We start from the raw sequence: 22787 nt of genomic DNA, 5'->3' as shown, positions 1-22787 counted from the left end.
TGGCACTTCAGCAACTGTCTGCTGGAGAATGTGGGCTTTGTAGCTGCCTTCTGGGAGTTTGGGCTGGCCTGGTGTGAGCTGTGGTGCGCCTTTCCCTTGGCATGGAGATGGTAGGACATGGGGAAGGTGTGTCAGGCTCTTTTGCTGCCCCTAGACCCAGAGGCACACTTGGCACAGGGAAGCGTCCAGAGAGCAGCTCAGGAGGGAAGTGTTGGAGCTGGAGAGGCTCCCAACCCAGGTGACCCATCCCTCTGCAGAGAATGTTGGGAAAAGTGGGAAGAGCCACAGGTTACGGGCAACTGCTGCACTTACAGTGCGTTCTTTGGATCCAGCTCCTCTGAGAAATGGACGATGGCTCATGCTTCTTCTGTGCCCTGGGGAAGAGACAGGATGCCAAGAAGAACATCACCATTCTACAATGCCCCATTCCCCATCCTGGCAGAGGATGGTACCCACTTCATGGATCCCAGCAAGCTGCAAGCAAGGGCATTCTCTGCAGCATTTTTCCCGCCCACTTCAGCACGTCTAGTAGAGCGCAGGCTTGCTGTAGAAGTCAGTGTGCGTGAGCAGCTGCAGGAATTGGCAGGGCTGTTCCAGTGTCTCTCGTGGCATGCAAGGGCACTAGTCATCAACCAGCTTTAAGTTCATCACGGGGGCACAGAAGGGAATTGGTGAGGTTTTATTCACCAAGGCGCCCCCGGGGGTTACAAGAAATAATAGCCACAAGCTAGCAGAGAGCAGATTTAGACTGGACATTAGGAAGAACTTCTTCACAGTTCGAGTGGCCAAGGTCTGGAACGGGCTCCCAAGGGAGGTGATGCTCTCCCCTACCCTGAGGGTCTTCAAGAGGAGGTTGGATAGGCATCTAGCTGGGGTCATCTAGACCCAGCACTCTTTCCTGCCTATGCAGGGGGTCGGACTCGATGATCTATTGAGGTCCCTTCCGACCCTAACATCTATGAATCTATAAGCTCATCCTGTCCATGCTTTGGCACCATTTCCACACCCTACCCCTGCCCCCAGAGCTCCTGGCCAGTCTCCAGAAATTGGGTACTGGAGTTCTTCTGGCCTGAATGGCACTAGGTCTCTGCAGATGTCCTGAGTCTCCCCTTGTGTGAGGGCAGCCGGTGCCCAACAGGACATGCCTTCCTCTGCCACCTTCAAGGGTTCTGGTATGACCGAGAGTGCTTTTGCCTCAGAGGCCTCCCCAGACAGGACCTCACTAAGCTGTTGGAGTTCTGCCAGGATCTCCTCAGGGCCTGGAGGCTGGCCTCCACCTCCAGGTCCCTGGGGATGGTTGCCCAGAGTGCAGACCTAGCCCAGCCCCTGCTGAAAAATCTACAGCTGGTGGTGCCAATGACAGAGGTGCCCTGCGTGCACCAGTGGATGGTCCTGGCCAACATCACTCATATTGGAGACCCTCCTGGATTTTGCCAGGTGGGGGTTGGCAGTTCCCTCTGTGCTAGCCTGGCACACGTAGCTGCCCACACTGTGTGTTCCCTGCCACTTGCTCCAGGAGGTAAAGGCTGCCCTGGCAGTCTCCGCCGCCTGGTATCCTCCAGCCCCCTGGAGCTCAGCGTGGGGCTCCTGCCTTGGCAGGCAGGCAGCCCAGCACTTCCTACTGCACCACCTCAGCAGGCTGGGGTGTGCCAAACTGGTCCACTTCTGAACAGCCCATTGCCCCCTGCTCTGTGGGCTCCACACACACCACCATCCCATCCTGGCATCTCGCCCAGACACCAAGTGGTGGGATGCCCTTTTAAAGGATGGGGATGAAGGTCCCTGGTGGACAAGTCTGCACTCCACCTTGATTCCATGAGCCACCAGGAAACTTAGCTGGCAGCCAGCTCCTTAATGGAGTCATTTCCACGAGTTGGTATCTGGCATGCTTCCCTGATACCTCTAGAATCTGCCTCTTCTGCCAACAGAGGGAGACCCTGGCGCTCATCTACTCTTATTGTGCCGGGCTGCAGCCCCTCCACCACCTCCTCAAGAACCTCCTGCTGAGGTTCTGGCTGCATTTCTCCCAGCACTTTTTCTTTTATGCACTCCCCATCCATGGCCCCACCAAACCCTGGCACCTCCTGGTTAGTCTCCCCCTGGCTCTGGCCAAACTATCCTATCAGAACAGGAAGGAGCCCCTGGCTGGGGGAAGCCCAGGCAAGTGTGGGGCTGTTTTCCTTTTACTGCTCTGCTCAGGTCTGTGGACAGAGTTTTGCTGCTTGGCATCCACAGGCTCCTTGCACTCTGTTGAGGGGCAGTGGGCACTGGCCAGTGTGCTCTGTTCAGTGTCTCCCCTTGGAAACCTTGTTATGCTGTGACCATCCCTCCCATCCCTGTTCTATTTTTAGTTGTGCAGAGTAATTGGTTGCTATGCCTCCAGTGGCTTCCCTGAATAAGGAAGGATTATATAGTAGTTCTAGTAGGCCTAGACCCACATTTCCCTTGGCATAGCAAATAGGCCTGTTTCCAACAGTGACAGGAGTGGATGCTTTATAGGGAGAGCACTGAACTGGGTATACCTAGAGCAGAGGTTCTCAGACTGGTCCGCGAGCTTCAGGTAGTCCACAGAAAGGTGACCTAAAGCTAAAGCTGACAGACATTACACCCAACTTCCCAGAACATCGCTCCAAAAAACAGGCATGTCCATCACATTAGAAAGGTAAGACTACTGATATTAAAATATGAGTTGTATGCTTTGATTTGTAGAACAAAAAAAGGTTTATTAAGTGGTCTGCCGAGATCCTCAGCAATTTTCAAGTGGCCTGTGAAAAAAAAAGTTTGAGAACCACTGATCTAGAGCAAGGGTGTCAAAGGTCTGGCCCATGGGGCCCCGTCATTTGGCCCACAATGCTGCCCCTGAGTCTCAAGTTGACACACATCTGTACCTGACCTGCCCTGCACACAGGGCCCAGGACACACGGTGCCCGCTTCTGCACCCATGCTGCACACAACACCCATGCAGGGCCAGTCTGGGACCCTCTCCTCCCCCCACCCCTAGGAACCTGGATACAATGCATGTCCTGGACTTGCTGGAGCAGGCACTGGGGGGGATGATGATGCATAGACCCAGTTTGGCCCATGGGGCCAGCTCTGCACTAGTCATTTGGCCCATGGACCAGTCCCATACCACTCCTCCATCTCATGAGGCCAGATGAGTGATACCCTTGACCTTGAGTGAACTATCCCCTGTTCATTACCTGAATTGGCATCCACTGTCATTGGTTTAGAGATGCCAGAGGATACATCTTTGACTGTTCTGTTTAATAGCTACTAATAGACCTAGCATTTATTGATTGATTTAGAATGTGCTTATGCCTCTTTGAGCTATTAGTCAAATAAGGTGCCACCCTGCCCTGCCTTCTGCCTGAGTTCAGACTGCCACAGCTAACTACTTCTCACCCCTCTGAGATACTGGTCCAGGCTGTCTGCAGAATCCACCACAGTGACTGTTTTTGAGACTCCTTTTCTCATTACCCAGTTGAGCTTTGCAGCCGTAAAGGCCAGGGGGCTTATTTTAATGAAAGCTTAATGTCAGGGGCCCTAACAGGCAGCCCAACTGGGCTAAGTGCCTAGGCCTGAGCTTGGACTGGCAGCCCTAACCCCACTAATGATTCCAGCTGGCCATAGGCTGGGCCTTCTGACTGGCTGCTGGGAGAGCAGCTTCCCCATTCTGCTCCAGCTGTGGCAGCAGGCTCTAGGCCAGCTGTCAGTTCCGATTAAGATTTCCTTTGGGAAGTCTCTGTTTCTGACGCTGCTTGGCTGTGTTCTTGGACTCCAGCTTGTGGATTTTCCCTTGGATCTGATAACCTGGACTCTGACCTGGCCTAAGTTTTGGAATTTGCTTCTGGGTTTCGCTTTGGATCTGGTAACTCGGCATTTGACTCCCAAAACCTGACTTAGCTCATGTTTTAGACTCTGCCCCTGGCTCCTGCTTCTTCCCCCAGTGGCCTAACTACTAGTCCAGACTGCCTGTGACCCAGTCCTTAAAGTTACCACAGAGATTCTGGAGCCCAAATTGTGCAACACTTTTTAAAAGTGAGTGACTGTGCAGCCACAATCCCTTTGTACGGGCCTCTTCTTAACACTCTCCAAATGTTTTTTGTGGTGGTGGCAGCCCTACCCACTTAACTGGCTCCATGCAGTTTGATGCATCAGTTACAATCGCTTGACATTCAATGGCTACAGCCTCCAGAGATGGTGACACCATTGCCAGGATCATCAGATGTGGTGGCAGCATGATTGTTTGCTAGGTCTGTAACAGTGTGAGGGGAAGGCACAGTCCCAGAGGGCATTACAACTGTGGGTGGCATGTACAAAAAAAAAAGAGGAGGAAGCAAACTGCTGCTTTCCTGTTTGTATGTGCTTACATTTTACTAGCAGTGATGGGGCGACTGATAGCCCTTGCACATATTCTGCTGCCCCTGTAATACGGGTGAGGAATCTGAGATAGAGTTGGAAAGATGTATTCCAGGATTGCACTGTCTGTGGTCGACCTTCATGGTTTCATGTAGCCTTACCCCTGGAGCTGTGAAGAACCTCCCAAATATGCACCGAATGCATCCTGATACAGTGACATTTGTCAGTCTTCAGAGAGCCTGCAACAGTTTCTCAGAGGAAGGAACAGCTCCATTCATCTTCAGAATTAACACTGTAACCTGGTTATGCCAGCATTCACAGAGTCAGTGCTAACTATTTCACTGCTGGCCATTTTAGCAGGAATAGCTAAAATGTGCATCCAAAACTGCTCTCCCGGGTGCATGCTGGAAACACCTGTCCCCTGTTTTCCAGAACCCCTGGTTTTTCTTCTGACAGTTTCTGCAAGGGAAAGTTGCATATACTCAGCACAGAATTCTGCAGCCCACTGAAAACTAAAAGCTTGAGTCACTGCCTGAAATACCTTAATTCCATGTGGCTAGCAGTAAGAAAGTGGAGTTTATTCTATTTTTTTGTTTAGTTTAATAAACTCAGTTAAAAAAACATAGGAAGCTACTACATAACTCAGGGGCTTTGCTGCAGAATGTGGGTCAAGCTGGGTGAGGAATGTAAAGGGCCTGGAGAATCAAGGGCTCTAAGCACCCAGCTTTTCACTTTGCTTATTAAATCCCACTGTTTCTCTGCTATCTCCCTTCTCAGCTGCAGGAAGAATAATAGTAAACTATTCTTGATAGATTTGCATGGATAACTAGTCCAGCACTTATAGAAGTTGTTAGCAGTTAGGGAGCTTGAGTCTTGTTACAGGCCCTAACAAATGTTGATCAGTGTTAGTACTAGCTTGGATTTTGGAGCAACCACACCCTTAGTCTAGAAACCTTCTCTGACTGTCCCCCACCTTCACAACTGTGACTTGCGACTAGAGGCCTGGTGAGCAGGGGCAGGACTAGGAGCCGTAGCTGCGAGTTGCCACTAGAGGGCTGGGGAGCCGGAACAGGCTTCTGCCCTGCTCTACAGGCAGGGATGCGAGAGGTCCAGGAATCCCCGAGGACTTCAACTTGAGCAGCACATCTGTGGGGAGTGGCCATACCTTAATGGAACAGGAGCTGGGTTGTGCAGATCAGAGAGAATCCTGTCCTGGAGTGGGGTAGCATTGAGCCACATGATAAGTGTTTAACACCACTTTAAGGATTTGTTATGTAGCTCAAAGTTATGCTACTCCAGTGCATGCAGGATAGCAGCTCTTGGTGAGACCACTGGTGCTCTCATGCTGGGAGTACTTGGTCTCCTCATGGCAGTACAGGTGTGAATCAGCTCTTAGAATATTCTGCAGACCGTGACTGTCCTGCTGGGATGAGCCAAGCCTCCAAATGAGCCCTGCTGAAGTGAAGGGCAGAATTTTCCAGGTCTCTTACAGATTACTGAAACCTAGTCAGGCTTGTGTCTCCAGGACCTGGGCTTGATTCCTGAGGGGCTCTTGTTCTTCTAGCTGTTATACATGTCTCTGTCCAGTCAGCTCTTGAAAGGCTAAAAGCTTCTGAGGTTGTGTTAGCAGAGGTTAAGGCACGTGGCATGGAAGACCGTTGGACATGGACAGTCATAAATTGCTCTTAATTTCATTTTTCTCCATATAAACGACAGTGAGTTCACGCACAGTGTTCAGAATGAGTTATGCAATGGCTCTGTTACAGCCTGGAGAACACATGGGGTGTTCTGATCTTCCAGTGTAACAATGCCCAGGTATCCAGTCCACGTACTTCCGTGACCTAGCTAAACAGAATTCACTGAACCTGATAGTGGCCTTCAGGGTAAAGCTCTCATCTTCTCATGAGCATTGAAGATTTCCAGCAAGCTCTTCAGTGAAGTCTGTTCTGGCCCTGGCCCTGTTCACAAAAAAATTAAATAAAATAAAGCCCAGTACCAAGTGTCGAGTGAGACAGAGAGAGACAGGGTGGAAGGATTTACTTTCTCAATCATTGCTCTCGGCCACCCTCTTTGGTGAGGTTGTGTTTATCAGCTGTCAGACTTGTGTTAGCAGTTTACTGGGGCAGGGGTCTTAAAACATGTTTTATAAAGTGGTTTGCATAACTTGTTGTGCAAACAAGTTGTAGTAGCAAGAAGGCGGGAGAGGCAGGGGGTTGCCTGGTGTGCCATTGGTTGCGAGACCCTCCCATCTTCTGGTGGGTGGCAGGCTGTGCTACAGATTTTTTTTGCCACCTGCCATCCCCAAGGGTGTCTGTGAAGATGCTGTATACAGTGACTGAAGTCCTTTGGGGTGAAAGGTGGTAGTCAGGGGTATTTGTGCATCCAGATGTTTGGACATCCCTCATCACCAGAGTGCTGGAGCACTTCTCATGAGTTAAAAAGTGACAGTGGGAACAGAGGCTCCCTGCAGGCTCCCTGGCAGCTGGAAACAGCAGTTGTCCAAGGAGAGAGCAGTAAATGGCAGGGAAGGTGGGTAGTGGCTTGACCCTTAGCTGAAGCAGGGGTGAGGGTCAGATCTAGTGGAGCTTGGGAAATGAAGGAAAGAATCAGTGCCCCAACATAAGGGAAGTAATCTAGCAGCAAGGAAAATACTAGGCCATGTCCTAATCCCTGTCTTTCTGCTTTCTGTAGAGGGAGGAGAAACAGCTTGAAGTGACCCTTGAAGCACTTATCAGCCAGGTGGCTGACTTGAAGAATTCCTTGGTCAGCTTCATCTATAAGCTAGAGAATGAGTATGACCGGCTCACCTGGTAAGGGTCTGTGCCCCTATTGGGGTGGGGAGTCCTTGCTGCTCTATTCTGTTATGCACGCTGTTCCCAAACTGTTTCTTGGGCCACTTGTTGGGGTTGCAGAGACCTGGCAGATCACACAGCCCTTATTTCCAAATGTTAAATCACACTGAAGAAGCCAAAAAAAAATTCTTAATGTTACTTTTTTGTCTTGGTGCCTGCTGGGGTTGCCATATGGAGATCATATGATTATGAATGGGGAGAGGTGTTCACAACCTTCTCTGGAGAAACATAGGCATTAGATTCAGCAGTTGACCTTCTGAACAAATTGGCAGTCCCAAGGCATCAACAGAAGTAGACGCTTCTTCATACCAGGCAGGACAGATTTGCTCTCTGATCCAAGGTGGCTTATCCAGCCACAGTTGATTGTTCTGCAGTGTTGCTTTAAGCTAGCAACCAAAGAGGCAGCTGAAAAGACAGCAGCAAGATTGTGACTAGCAGTCATCTCTAGATCCAGAGGCTGCACTCTGCTGTTCTCTTGTTATGTGTTTGTTGTCTTTTGCCTTAAAGGAAGTGGCACTTTCCTCCAAAAGGACACTTATTAAGTTTATTTTTTTAAAGAAAAAACTAACATACAGGAAGTTTTCCCTGTGAAAACAACTAAGAGAAAATGAATGAAGAGCTCTGTTAAAATAGAAAGCCTTACTCCATCTTTTTATATCTCTTTTTCCTTGAAAATGTAATTAAAAATTACCTACTTTTAATGATGACTGTTACCATGGGACTAAGCAGGTCTTGGACCTTGCTCTCAGAACTCCAAGCCACATCTGTTTGCTTCAGCATTACACAGTCATAGGGTCCTGTCAACACCATTTTCTCTTCAGGGCCCACTTATTTCATTGGCTGGATATACCAGGAGTGAAATCTATATGGACAAAGTATCTGGAAGGCCAGTACATGCCTTAAGTTAGAAGCTGTTTGTTTTTTGTTCCTGGCCTTTGATTGCTATGTTACCCCTGCCACTAGTACAGTGTTTGCCAAGATGTGGTGAGGTAGAGCATAGAGGGGCACTCACCTTCTGAACATGCATAAGGGCAAGGTGGTCGCCACTTAACATCAGTTGCTAGCACCAATATCAAATGCTGCTAATGTTTATACCTTGCATTGTAAGTGACTTGCAGCATTGTCAGAATTTGCCTAGTGAATCCTCCAAGGAGTGCAAGCTAAATGGGGCTTTGCTGATGGGATTTATCAAGCAAGCCTGCAGCCTGAAACATGGTCTGTTTCAAAGGAATTATAGGATCATAGGAAAGTAGGGCTGAAAGGGACCTTGCAAGGTCGCATCTATTCCAGCCCCTTGCTCAAGGTAGGATCACCCCTGATTAAATTATCCCAGCCAAGTAAGTCTAACCTGCTCTTGAAAATTTCCAGGTATGGCGATTCCACAACTTCTCCAGACAACCTATTCCAATGCTTGACTATCCGTGGAGTCAGAACATTCCTCCCTATCTCCAGCCTACATTTTCCCTGCCGTAGCTTGAGGCCATTGCTCCTAGTCCTGTCCCCTACAGCCACAGAGAAAAGCCCATCTCTATCTTCTCTGTAACCACTCTTCAGGTATTTGAAGACTGTCCTCAGATCCTCCCTCAGCATTTTCTTCTCCAGTTTAAAAGGACCATGGCTCTTTCAGCCTCTCCTCACAAGTTCTGCTTCCCAGGCCCCTAATTTTTGCCACTCTGTGTTTCTCTTTCGAAACTATCCACATCCTTCTTGATGTGTGGGCCCAAAACTGAGCACAGTGCTCTAGGGGAGGCCTCGCCAGTGTTGAACAGTGCAAAAGAATTGCTTCTTTTGACTTACAAATGACATTCCTATTGGTGCAATCCAGGATGCTGTTGGCTTTTTTTGCAACAAGAGCATACTGTTGGCTCATATTCCACATCTAGTCCACTGTAACCCCCAGGTCCTCTGCCCAGGACCAAAAGAGATCTTCTAAGCCATTGGGTTCAGCCCCCTGTGATCACAGGCATCCCTACAATACACGTTTGACTAGAAGGGTCTGTGAGGGGGTCTTACTGTCAGTAGCCAAGCTACAAACTTGTTCTTTTCTCTGCTTGTTAGAAACCCATGTCTTGGCTGCTACCCTACAGGTTGTGTTGGGGGAGCGACAGTGATGAGGAAAACATCTGGTCTGTGTGTAACTTGCAGGACCCAGGCACTCTTCCTTCTCTCCCCTTCCAGTAGAACTGAGAAGAGCCCTGCACCATGCTCCCCTGGCTTTGTACAGAGGGTAGGGTTGGTTTCACACTCATGCATTAGTGATTGGCCTGAGCTTTCTGCTTCTGGATTAGGATTTCCACAATACCAGTGCCCACCTCTCCCCTGAAACAGAGGGGTTGTGAGTCTCTTAGAGCCAAGTAGATGATGACCTGACCGAGCTCTAGGAATGTGCTGCACCTGTCTCCCATGTCCCTTTCCAGGTCTACCCTCCCTTTTGCCTTCCAGGCCCTCAGTACTAGACAGCTTCGCGCTGCTCTCAGGACAGCTGAACACACTGAACAAAGTGTTGAAGCATGAGAAGACTCCGCTACTGCGTAACCAGGTCATCATCCCCCTGGTGCTGTCTCCAGACCGGGATGAGGAAATCATGGTGAGAACCTGGCAGCTCTGCTCCCTACTAAGTGTTGTCCAAGATGTGCACTCCCCGCACCACTCTGTGCCTAGCCTTTCCCCTACTCTCGGAGCATGGGGAGATGTGTGAGCAGTCCTTGGGGAGGGAGGGATGCATTGTCCCAGTGCTGTTTTGTCAGCACCACTTCCCCCACAAGCATTCATCTGGGCGCATTGTATATTTGTTCCAGGTTGCAAAAATGCAGTGGCCATGAAGCTGAGGCCTGCAGAGAAACAGTCTCCCCTTGGGTACACATAGACCTCCTCACTACTTATCCAGGGGCTCTGGGTCAGTTGAGCTCATTCCAGCAAGAGTCAACACTTTGGATCATGTCCTGTCCCTCCCCTTCCCTCACCAACAAGGAAATGCGTTCCAGAGCCTGGACCCCTCCCCTCCCTCCTGCTCCCACTGCGAGCAGCCAGACCCAGCCCAAAGGAACTGTTAACTCAGGCCTGTCTGTTGAGGTTGCCTTCCTGACAGGCAGCTCTCAGAATGCTTGGTAATGCAGTGGTGGGTGCAGCCTGAAAGCCAGATAGGTCTCAGTGCCCCAATGGCGCAGAGCTTTGTGGATGCCAGTTGCCAGTATGGCTCTGGCTCCTGTTCTGGCTGTGCAACAGCATTGGACCCTGAGTGTGGCCTGTCCCATTGTTTCAGCGACAGACAGAAGGGCGCGTGCCAGTCTTCAGTCATGAGGTGGTGCCTGACCATCTGCGGACCAAGCCTGACCCAGAAGTGGAGGAGCAGGAGAAGCAGCTGATCACGGATGCAGCCCGAATCAGTCCTGACGTGGCACAGGTAGGCAGAAAACAACTAGATGCTGCCCCAGCTTCTGTCCTGAGGACAGGACTCAGACCAGCCGTAGGTCACCAGGTTCCCTCTTTCTCTGTCTGGCACCTGAATTGCTGCAGCCCTTGTTCTTCCCTACTCCAGTCAGTCTTTCCTTCTGCCTGTGTCCTTCCTTTCCCTTTTTGTGATTTCTCCAGCTGACCCAGATTCTCCAACCTCCTTCCAATGCAGTAACACCCTAATCGCCTCCTGCTTTGAAAGATCAATGATTGCCTTGCCTCATACAGCATCCCCTGCTTTGTGCCTTGGAAGCATGTTCCCTGGACTCCACCACTGAAGCACTTGTATTCATTAAGGCAGGAGCTGGGATAGGGTTTGTTCGTGAATCTTGCTGACTGGTATTGGGTTAGAGATGTTCTTCCATCTTCTGGTTGCTTTCACTTTGCAGAAACAGATCCAGAGCCTGAACAAAATGTGTTCGAATCTGCTGGAGAAAATCAGCAAGGAGGAACGGGAGTCTGAAAGTGGAGGTATGGGTACCAGGCAAAGGCAAGTGCAGAGTCCGCAGGGCCAGTGTGGGAGGCACGGCCCTGGTATTGCACAGTCCCTGGAGCCAGAAGGGAGCAGAAGTATAGAAAGGAAGAGGAGGGAAGGGTCAACAGGCATCTGGGCTTGTGACTACTTTGTTTGGAAAGGAGTCAAGAAGGTGGGAGTATCATAGTAGCTAGGGTCAGGAGGGACCTGAACAGATCACCTCGCCTGACCCCTGCCACAGGCAGGAATGGATGCTGGGTTCACAAGACCCCAGACAGGTGATCATCCAACCTCCTCTTGAATTTGCCCAAGCTAGGGGCAAGGACCACTTCCCTGGGAAGCTGGTTCCAGATTTTGGCCACCCTAACTGTAAAATATTGCCTTCTGCTCTCTAACCTAAACCTATTCTCCATCAGCTTATGACCATTGTTCCTCGTCACCCCAGGTGGTGCTGGGGAGAAAAGGGCTCTGCCTATTTGCTGTTGATTCCCCTGATGAATTTGTAGACAGCCACCAGGTCCCCCCTCAGCCTCCTCTTGCTGAGGCTGAACAGGTTCAGGTCCCTCAGTCTCTCCTCGTAGGGCCTGTCTTGCTGCCCTCTCACCAAGCGGGTGGCTCTCCTCTGAACCCTCTCCAGGCTGGCCACATCCCTTTTGAAGTGTGTGAAAGGTTTCCTTTGTGCCTGGCCAGGTTTTCTCTACTTCATGGAAACCAAATTGATGAATACTGACCCTGCCAGAAGTGTCTACTGTGAGGTTGCTTTAGATGCCTATGGGAGATGGGACACTTATTTACTTGCATTTACAAGCGAAGCACTCTAATTCACATAAATGAATCAGTAGTGCTGTGCAAAGGTGGGAGAGCATGGAAACCTCTTTAGCCAGACTTGAGTGAGTCCAGAATATACCAGGTGGCAGCTCCCATTTGGTATTAAATTCGTCCTGTGTATAAAGGTCTTTCTGGACATACTGTCAGCCTGTCCTGTCCTGTCACCTTGCATTCTGCCCTTATCCTGTGCAGGAGGGGAGAAGAGGAGGGGAGAGGGATCCCTACTGCTGGTCCATCCTTCCTTTCTTTTCTGTCCTAGCATTAGTACGGGTTCATAGTTGCAGGCACAAGCTCCTCTCCTACTTGAGGGTGCCTCTTGAGAAGCATCTGTAGGCTTGTTGAAATGCTCCAGAAGTCTCTTCTTTCCCTGCAGGTTTACGGCAAAACAAGCAAACCTTCAACCCTACTGACACCAATGCCTTGGTAGCAGCAGTGGCATTTGGAAAAGGCCTATCCAACCGGAGGCCTCCAGGCTCGGGAGGGCCTGTCCAGTCAGGTCAGCCAGGCACTGGTCCCATCATAGCAGGGGCTTCTGGCATGCAGCAGGTCCAGATATCAGGTGCACCAACCCCACAGCAGCCAATGCTTGCAGGAGTGCAGATGTCACAAGCAAGCCAGCCAGGTAAATAAGCAGAACACCACAGTGTGCCTGAAATGCAGATGGGAAGAAAGAGCAGAACACAGGAGTGGGGAAGATCCAAAGAGAGCCTTAGGGCATAGATCCTAACCCAGGCCCCACACCTGGGGAGAAGTGGCTTTGAGGGCCAGGTGGGAGAGAGGAAGGTGTTTCAGGGCAGTGAGAGCAGAGGATCCATGGCATGGATCTGAGGCAAGCTGCATTCCAGGGAGACCATGGTATTAAAATCCAGATGCTGAAGAGCTGTTGCGTATTTGTGGGCATTAAGGCCAGAAGAGACTGCTGTAATTATCTAGGCTAACTTGACGTGTAGAGCACAGGCCAAAGCCCTGCCCAGTATGTCTTGCAATCTGCCTAACATCTGCTTTTGCTCGACCACAAGCTCTTCTAGAAATGCCCAGTCTGGGGACTCTGTGCCAGATGAGCCGATGGGGGTGTCCCTCATGAATCAGTTGCAGCAGTTCATCACTGTTATGATTAAAAACGTATAACTAATTTCCATTTGCTGCTGTCTCTAAAAAACCTTTAACAGAAGAGTCCAGTTGTCTTAGCTCTGACAGTCATGCAAGTTTAAACTTATCTAAGAAATCCTATGCATGGAGCAGCAATCAGGATTAGTGTTTGGAGTGGCGGGTATCTCAGAAAAGGGGCAGCATAGCCGAGTAGCCTGTGGTAACTTAGGGTTCCTATACAGCCCCAGCAGAGGGGGTATAGGAACCCCATATACCCCTTGGAGAAGTATAAAACAGTGGTGCTCAACCTCTGGCCTGCTAGACTGCGTAATCTCTCCAGAAGTGTTGCAGCAGGGGAAGTGGTGGCAGCATTAATTGCTGCAGCTTCCATGCAGCTTCTTGGTTGTGAAGAAAACCTTTCAACTCTATCACAGTTGTAACTGATGAAGTGAGGCCTGCCTGAGTTTGCAGACAAAGCTGAAATAACAGCTCTGAGAGGCTAGTACTGGCTTGTGTGTTTCCTTGGGGGTGTTTATGGTGAAGCTTAGCAGTGACCATGTAAGCTTCAGCATTGTTAGCTGTTTTGCTGTTGATCATTTGAGCAGAACCCTCTGGCTCAAGTGTTCGCCGAGAGCCCCACTCTTCTTTCCCAGGTGCTGAAAGCCCAGTGCCAAGGCCTACAGCTTCCACATCCAATTTCTGTCATGCTCTTATTCTGTCATGCTTCCACTGAAATCGTGCAATCCTTCAAGCACCAAATGTGGGGCAGCCAGAATCCACTGAATGAGACACCACGTGGAAAACAATGATCATGCTGTTCATTTTGCTGTTTTCTTCACTAAGAATCTCATTTCCAAAATTATTCTGAAGCTGTCATAGAATCCAGGGGTAGCCAGTGGGACATTGGAGGGGGTGTCATGTTGGCTGAGATTGGCCTGAAAGGCGGTTTCATGATAATATAGGCATTCAAGTGGAAAATGCATTTGAGCAGTAGCCTCAACCCTAAGTTAATAATGTTTTTGTGCAGGGATTAGACAGGAATTTGCAGTGTGCCATGGCAGCAAGAAGCCCATGTGATTTTTGACTGCATCCCCTGAGGCGTTGCCTTCCAGAGCAAGAGGATGAAAAGGAAAAGAACAACAGTAATATTATAATGGGGATCTACTATAGACTAGCAAGTCAAGAGGAAGAGGTGGATGAGGCACTTGGAGAGATAACAAACACATCCAAACATTATGAGATGGTACTAATGGGGGAGTTTAACTTCCCTGATATCTGTTGGAAGAATAGTACAGCAAAACATAATGTCTAGGAGGTTCATAGAATCATAGAAGTAGGGTTGGAAGGGACCTTGTAGATCTTCAAGTCTGACCCTCTGCCTGGGCAGGAGGAAAACAGGGCTCAATTGACCCCAGCCAGGTAGGCATCAAGCTGCTTCTTAAAGACCCCCAGGGTAGGAGCCAGCACCACTTCCCTTGGAAGTTGGTTCCAGATCGTAGCCGCCCTAACTGTGAAGTAGTTCTTGCAGATGTCTAATCTAAACCTACTCTCCAACAACTTGTGGCCATTATTCCTTGTTATCCCGGGGGGGCGCTGGGGGAAACAAGGTCTCCCCCAAACACTTCTGGTCCCCCCTAGTGAGTTTATAGACAATCACCAGGTCCCCCCTCAGCCTTCTCTTGTGAAGGCTGAACAGGTTCAGGTCCCGTAGCCTCTCATTGTAGGGTCTGCCCTGCTGTCCCTGGATCATGCGGGTGGCCCTCCTCTGGACCCTCTCAATGTTGTCCACATCCCTCTTGAAGTGGGGTGCCCAGAACTGGATGCAGTACTCCAGCTGTGGCCTGACCAGTGTCACGTAGAGGGGGGAGGATCACCTCCTTGGCCCTACTGGAGATGCACCTGTGGATGCACGATAAGGTCCGGTTGGCCCTGCTGACTGTGACCTCGCATTATCGGCCCATGTTCATCTTGGAGTCAATGATGACTCCAAGATCCCTTTCTGCCTCCGTGCTCTCAAGAAGGGAGTTTCCCATCTTATAAGTGTGCTGCCGGTTGCTACTGCTCAAGTGCAGCACCTTGCACTTGTCCGTATTGAAACACATCCTGTTTTTGTTAGCCCACCCTTGCAACCTATCCAGGTCTTGCTGCAGTCTTTCCCTCCCTGCTAACATGCCCACCTCACCCCAAATTTTGGTATCATCAGTAAATTTGAACAGGTTGCTTTTCACCCCATCGTCCAAATCGCTGATAAAAAAGTTGAACAGTGCCGGCCCAAGGACCGAGCCCTGGGGGACTCCACTGCCCACTTCCCCCCAGGTCGAATATGACCCGTCCACCACCACCCTCTGAGTACGACCCTTCAGCCAATTCGCACTCGATCTGACTGTGTAGGCATCGATGCCACAGTCGCCTAGTTTTTTAATGAGGATGGGGTAGTCGACAGTGTCAAAGGCCTTGCTGAAGTCCAGAAAGACTACATCCACGGCGACACCTGCATCCAATGCTTTTGTGACCTGATCATAAAAGGCAATCAGGTTGGTCTGACATGACCTGCCCCTAATGAAACCGTGCTGGTTGCCCTTGAGCATCATCCGTGATGCCAGCCCATCACAGATGTGCTCCTTGATGATCTTCTCAAAGAGTTTCCCCAGGATTGAGGTAAGACTGACGGGTCTGTAGTTGCCCGGGTCCTCCCTCCTCCCTTTTTTAAAGATGGGGATCCCATTGGCTATCTTCCAGTCATTTGGCACCTGGCCCGAGCCCCACGAGCGCTCATAAAGCCGTGCCAAGGGCCCTGCAATAACCCGTGCTAGCTCCCTCAACACCCTGGGGTGGAGAGCATCTGGACCTGCTGATTTGAACATGTCCAGCCCCTCCAGAAGCACTCTAACCCAGTCCTCCTCAACCTTAGGTCTGGAGGCGTTCCCCTCAAGTCTGTCTTGAATCATGGTGGGGGAGTCCCAGTCCCTGCACAAGAAAACGGAGGTGAAGAATTTGTTAAAGAGGTCTGCCTTCTCCTCTGGCGCAACCACCAGATTGCCCAACATATCTTGCAGGGGCCCCACATTTCCCGGTGCCTTCTTCATCCTCCCTATATATTTGAAAGAGGACTTTTTATTATCTTTGATCTTGGATGCTAGTCCTAGCTCTATGTCCACCTTAGCTTTCCTAACAGCCCCCCTACAGGTCCAAGCAGGTTTTTAATGAACAGAGCACAACTATCTTGGTTCTTACTCTGACCATCAAGGAAGAATTGATTGAGAACATGAAGCTGTTTGGAAACTTGGGAGAAAGTCATTGTGGTATGATAGAATTCATCACTCTGAGAAAGAGGAAGTCTAAGATTAGTTGAACAAAAATACTGGACTTCAAAAAGGCAGATTTCAACCAATTCAGAGAAACAGCAGGGAAAGGTCTGTGGGCAGGTTAAAGAAGAAAGGGCCCAGGAGGACGGCAGCTTCTAAAGGGGCATAGCATTGAAACCTCAACAAGAAACTACTTCAGCATGGCAGACATCAGAGGAGACTGATGTGATATGCAGGGAACTCCTTAGATCCTGCAAAATTAGAAGGAAAACATACAGGCAGTAGAAGGAAAGATACGCCACTAAGACACAGCAAAAACTTGCAGGGACAAAATCAGGAAAACAAACATAAAAGATAAGTTACACCTGGAGGGGGAACTTAAAAGACAACAAGAAGGGGATTTATATATATAGTGGTCTGAAAAAATAAGGTCCATTGTTTAATAGCCAGGGTAAGCTATTAACAGGAGATGCAAAAAAAGGCAGAGCTACTCATTGGCTACTTTGCCTCAGTCTTCCCAAAAAATAAGCTGCAACCTGATGGCTAGTAAAAATAATATAGACAAAAGAGGAGAAAGGCTGAGGTCATGGTAACTGAAGAGAGTGTCAGAGATCTTTTGAGTAACAGAATAAATTTAAGTCACCAGGCCCTAATGAAATTTATCCCATGATGCTGAAGGAACAAGTTGAAAGGATCTAGGAGCCATTGGCAATAACATTTATAAATTGTGGGAGGCAGACAAGGTTCCAGAGAACTGGAAAAGGGCTAACCTAGTGCCCGTAAAAAATGTAGGGGGGACACCTGGGGCATTATAGACCAGTCGGCCAGACCTCAGTACTCATACAGATATTGGGCTCAATTTGTAAACATCTGGAGGAGGAAAGATTGATCACTAGCAATCATCATGGACTCATTGAGAACAAAAAATGCCAAACTAATTTGATCTACTTTGACGAAGTAACCAGTTGGGTGGATGAAGGGAATGCGGTGGGCATAATGTACTTGGACTTCAATAAGGCTTTTGTTAAAGTTCTACATGACCTTACAAATGTATTTTACATGGCTAGATAAAATTCCTGTAAGGTGGAAACGTATTGGCTCAGTAACCACATGCAAAGGGTAATTATAAATGGATCTGTGTCAGAGTGGAGGAGGATTCAAGTGGGGTTTCACAGGGGGGCTGGCGTAGGTCTGGTGGTTTTTAACATTTACAAATGATTTGGATACCCAAATAGAGTCTCCTGATCAAGTTTGCAGATCATGCAAAATTGGGAAGGACTGTAAACACATAGCAGGATGGGAGTAGAATTAGAATCATCCAGATGGATTGAGAAGCTGGACTAGAGACAACCGGATGATGAAGTTCAATGCAGAGAAATGTGATGCACTGTGTCCAGAGAAGTATGACCAGAAGCACAAAGACAAGGGGAGTTAACTGCTGGGCAACAGCATTGCTGAGGAGTATCTTGGGGTTTGTGTAGATTCATAGATGTTAGGGTCGGAAGGGACCTCAATAGATCATCATTTCCTCATAGGCAGGAAAAAGTGCTGGGTCTAGATGACCCCAGCTAGATGCCTATCTAACCTCCTCTTGAAGACCCCCAGGGTAGGGGAGAGCATCACCTCCCTTGGGAGCCCGTTCCAGACCTTGGCCACTCGAACTGTGAAGAAGTTCTTCCTAATGTCCAGTCTAAATCTGCTCTCTGCTAGCTTGTGGCCATTGTTTCTTGTAACCCCCGGGGGCGCCTTGGTGAATAAAACCTCACCAATTCCCTTCTGTGCCCCCGTGATGAACTTATAGGCAGCCACAAGGTCGCCTCTCAACCTTCTCTTGTGGAGGCTGAAAAGGTCCAGTTTCTCTAGTCTCTCCTCGTAGGGCTTGGTCTGCAAGCCCTTGACCATACGAGTTGCCCTTCTCTGGACCCTCTCCAGGTTATCCGCATCCCTCTTGAAGTGCGGCACCCAGAATTGCACGCAGTACTCCAACTGCGGTCTGACCAGCGCCTGATAGAGGGGAAGTATCACCTCCTTGGACCTATTCGTCATGCATCTGCTGATGCACGATAAAGTGCCATTGGCTTTTCTGATGGCTTCGTCACACCGACGACTCATGTTCATCTTGGAGTCCACTAGGACTCCAAGATCCCTTTCCACCTCTGTGCCACCCAGCAGGTCATTCCCTAGGCTGTAGGTGTGCTGGACATTTCTCCTCCCTAGGTGCAGCACTTTGCATTTCTCCTTGTTGAACTGCATCCTGTTGTTTTCTGCCCACTTGTCCAACCTGTCCAGGTCTGCCTGCAGCTGTTCTCTGCCCTCCGGCGTGTCCACTTCTCCCCATAGCAAACTTGGACAGAGTACATTTGACTCCCTCGTCCAAGTCGCTGATGAAGACATTAAAGAGTATCGGTCCAAGGACCGAGCCCTGCGGGACCCCACTGCCCACACCCTTCCAGGTCGAAACCGACCCATCCACCGCGACTCTCTGGGTGCGACCCTCTAGCCAATTCGCCACCCACCGGACTGTGCAGTCATCCAAGTCACAGCCTCTTAACTTGTTCACCAGTATGGGGTGGGATACCATATTGAAGGCCTTCCTGAAGTCTAAGTATATGACATCTACCCCTCCTCTTGTGTCCAGGCGTTTCATAACCTGGTCATAAAAAGAGACTAGATTGGTCAGGCACGATCTGCCTGCTACGAACCCATGCTGGTTTCCCCTCAGCATAATTTGTCCTGCTGGGCTCTCGCAAATGTGAGCCTTGATAATTTTTTCAAAGATTTTGCCAAGGATGGAGGTGAGACTGACTGGCCTATAGTTGCCCGGGTCCTCCTCCCTCCCCTTCTTGAAGATGGGGACCACATTGGCCCTTTTCCAGTCCTCCGGGACTTGGCCCGTGCGCCACGAGCATTCAAATATTCCCACCAGTGGCTCTGCAATAATGTCGGCCAGTGCCTTCAGCACCCTCGGATGGAGCTCACCCGGGTCTGCCGACTTAAAGGCATCCAGTTCTTCCAAGTGACTCTGCACCATCTCAGGGTCTACGCATGGCAGTCTGGCGCCTTGCTGCTGCCTCTCTACAACCCCAGAGAGACTTGTCGTGCCCCTCACTTAGGAACACTGAGGCAAAGAACTCGTTGAGGAGTTCAGCCTTGTCCCCTCTGTCCATCACCAATTGTTTCTGCCCGTTTAGCAGGGGTCCTATTCCTCCCTGGGCCTTCCTTTTACTCCCTGTATATCTAAAAAACAATTTCTTGTTGTCCTTTACTTGGGTTGCCATCCTCAGCTCCATGGTAGCTTTGGCCCGTCTAACTGCCTCCCTACAAGCGCGAGTCTGTGTAGAACACAGACTTGTTAACGCAAGTCAGCAAAAACACAGAAGTGTTGGGTATAAGGCATGGAACATGGGAGATGACAGCGCCATGCTACTTGGTGCTGGTTAGGCCTCATCAGGAGTACTAGGGGCAATTCTGGGCTCCACGTTTTAAGAAGGATAGGGAGAAGCTAGAACAGCGGTTTGCAATTATTTGGGCTGGAGGGTCGTTTTAGTGAGCTGTTGTGGGATGGATCAGCACCTTCTACCCCTCCTCTCCCATCTTACAACAACTCACCAAAACTCCCCATGTGATAGATTAGTAGACTGGATAGACTGGTCGGGTAAGGCCCCCAGCCCCTGCCCCAGCACAGGTGCATGCGGCAGCACCAGTACAGCACAGTGACATCTGAGCATGTGGTGGCCTAATCCAGTCATGATCCGTTGGGGCTAGGCTGTACCCCTCTGCAGCCACACTGTACTGGGGCTGCCTGCTCATGCCTGTGCTAGGGTAGGGGCAGGGGGTCCTGGCCCCCTGGCAGCCCCATCCCATCCACGCGTCCTATTCCTGGCTGCTGCTCCCCACCTGTGGCCCCATCCCATCTGCCTGACCTAGTACACCCTGCCTCCTGGGGGTCCTGGGGCCAGTGTCTGTGGAGATCCCACCCACCTTGCCCTCTTGCTCTGTCTGGCATCCCTGGCAGTAGGTGCAGGGCAGGTGGGCTGGGGTGCCTGGGCAGTGAGGCTGGATCTGGCAACAGCAGTGACACTGGCAGCATCAGCTGGAAGGAGCTGCTGCTGCTGGAGCTGCCAGGAAGTTGAGTCCAGCTGTCACGCTGCCCTAGCCCTGCTACATGTCTGGGGGCAATGGGGCCAGCCATACATCCAACAGCCTGGGCTGCTCCCAAGCCTGGAGACTTGGGCTGGGACCCAGAAGTCAGGCCCAGCACAGAGGGCCTAGGCTAAGGGACTGGGCCCCAACAAGGATATAAAGGCCTGAGGTGGCCTGGTAGCAGATTGGGACCCAGTGCCCAGCAAAGTTTTTAATTGGTAATATCTGCGAGGCATGGACATGGTTGTAGGGGAGGTCAGAGGCTGTGATAAGCCCTTAAGGCTACAAGTTTTTTGGTTTGTTTGTTTTGGGGTTTTTTAAGGAAAATTTTCCATGTTCTGAGCCACATCAAATCAATTCCAAATCCGGGAGTCATTCAAGAACCATATGTGGCCCTACTACTGTCAAACATCCTCCACCCTCACCTGGGGTTTCATATGCTTCCAAATCATTTGGCAAGCATCCTACGTGCAGGCCCAAGTCAAGAGGCTTGGGGTTTGGATGCCCCTGAGTTTCGCTTGCCCTTAGCCATATGGCCGCAGAAGCAAGCTAGGGAGGAGTCTCCTATTTCCATAAAGTGGGTGTAAAGCCAAGATCTTCCCACTGGAAATGAAAGTGGGAGGTTAACTATACATTACCTCCACGGATACTACCTTTCGCCAGAAAAGTGGCTATCCGCAGCACCTAGGAAAACCGCCTTAGTGGTCACGTTATTTCCCCTGCCCCTGCCAGACTGAGCTGGCATCTAGAGGACCTGGGTCTTGCTCTAGGACCCTTTAGGCAACATCCCTTCCAATCAAACAGTTACAACAAGGCATGGTGAGTGAGTGAGTGAGATGGGGAGGGCACCCAAGAGCTGGGGGAGGGCACGGGTTGTGTGGCTTCCAGGGGCAGGCTGGCCACCCCTGGAGCCTGAACCTGGCAGTTTTCTAAATCTGAAAGGCTGTTGTAAAGAAGGGAGAGAACATCTGTTTTCCCTTGCCACCCGAGGCAGGACACCACTCAGTGAATCCAGCCAGGGAGATTTAGCTCAGGTAAAGCTGAGCATCCTTGCTGTTAGAGCAGAATGGCTGTGGAGCAGACTGCCCAGGGCAGCAGTGGAATCCCCTTCCCTGCAAGTTTTCAAGAGGAAGCAGGGTAAGCACTGGACAGGGATGGCTGAGGAGCAGCATTCCTGCATCGGCACAGGGGGTTGGACAAGACAACCCACAGCCCTTTCAGCCCTGGGATTCTGTGCTGTGCTTGTGCAGTGTCAGCTGGAGTCCTTGCCCAGTCCTGGGTCGCTGAGAAGGAATTGGTGTCTGAGATGGAATGAAGGAACAGCAGCAGTTACCAGGGGTGGGAGGGGCTGCAGTGCCCTGGTGTCGGTGTGCCTGAATGACTGCTCTGGGATCTCTTGCACAGATGCATTCTCTTGCAAGTGACTTTGCCCTGCTCCTTTTTGTATGCAGGAAAGATGCCCAGTGGTATAAAAACCAACATCAAATCTGCCTCGATGCATCCGTATCAGAGATGAGCAGGAAGAACCACAGACCTGACTGATCATGAGTTGCCAGTGCTGTTCCTGGCCCCTGCCACCACTCCTGGGATTCCTCTGTGCCTCTGGAGTCCCTTGAAGCCTGCATACACCGTCTGCGAGAGGGAGATACGGGGTGAAACCTTCCCTTCCCCCTCACCACCCCCCTGTGAGCTCTGGGCTGCACAGCTCCTCTCCGTGTGGTTGTGCTGCGTTCTGAACCGGTTGTGCAGAGGTGCTGGCAGCTGCATGCTCAGGGACGGGTGGGACCTCCCCTGCCAGGCCAGAGCCTCTGGCTGGCTGCTGGGACCAAATCCTGTCACCATTTTGGTCTGCGTTCCAGAGGCTCCTACCGTTTCTTGGTGCGGATACAAAAATACCTTGTAGGTTTGGCTGGGCGTGTTGCTCTTCACTGCCTCCCCCCCACCGTGCTGCTTGAATAAAGGCTGTATGCTGTGTCAAGTTTGACCACTGCTCTCTATCAGATCAAGGGAGCCCTGCACTTTGCCTTGTTTCTGTTTGGGAATGGCTGTAGAACAGCTCCTGTCAGGGCCCCAGAAGGGCCACTTATAAAGTGTCTCCCTCTGCCGGATGCTGAGCCCAGGGATTGCCGTTGGGTTTGTGCATGGCTCAGCAGAGAACAAGCTCAGTCGTGTTGCCAACCAGAAGTGGCTGCCTTGTTTGTCTTTTACAGCTTGCTGTGGTCATAGCCCAGGCAGCCCAGGTCCCCTTTGGGATTCTGTGCAGCAAGGGCCACAGTGGGGATC

At 50.5% G+C, this 22787-nt stretch overlaps 1 protein-coding gene across 2 annotated transcripts in view; it reads left to right on the top strand.

Annotated features, from left to right (window-relative positions):
• MED8 (mediator complex subunit 8) overlaps positions 1 to 22482 on the top strand; it is a 29894-nt gene extending 7412 nt beyond the window's left edge. The window contains exons 2-7 of one of the 2 annotated variants that reach the window (XM_059727692.1): positions 7051 to 7169; positions 9654 to 9798; positions 10474 to 10614; positions 11054 to 11135; positions 12341 to 12589; positions 21956 to 22482. In XM_059727692.1, coding sequence (XP_059583675.1) covers positions 7051 to 7169; positions 9654 to 9798; positions 10474 to 10614; positions 11054 to 11135; positions 12341 to 12589; positions 21956 to 22020 — 801 coding nt within the window. In that variant the 3' untranslated portion in view covers positions 22021 to 22482. The remainder of the gene's footprint in view (positions 1 to 7050; positions 7170 to 9653; positions 9799 to 10473; positions 10615 to 11053; positions 11136 to 12340; positions 12590 to 21955) is intronic. The other variant, XM_059727693.1, reaches the window with a different exon arrangement.
• Positions 22483 to 22787: the final 305 nt, after the last annotated feature.

Source organism: Alligator mississippiensis, chromosome 5, assembly GCF_030867095.1.
Source record: "Alligator mississippiensis isolate rAllMis1 chromosome 5, rAllMis1, whole genome shotgun sequence".
NCBI classification, from domain to species: domain Eukaryota; kingdom Metazoa; phylum Chordata; order Crocodylia; family Alligatoridae; genus Alligator; species Alligator mississippiensis.
This window is presented reverse-complemented; position numbering and strand designations above follow the sequence as displayed.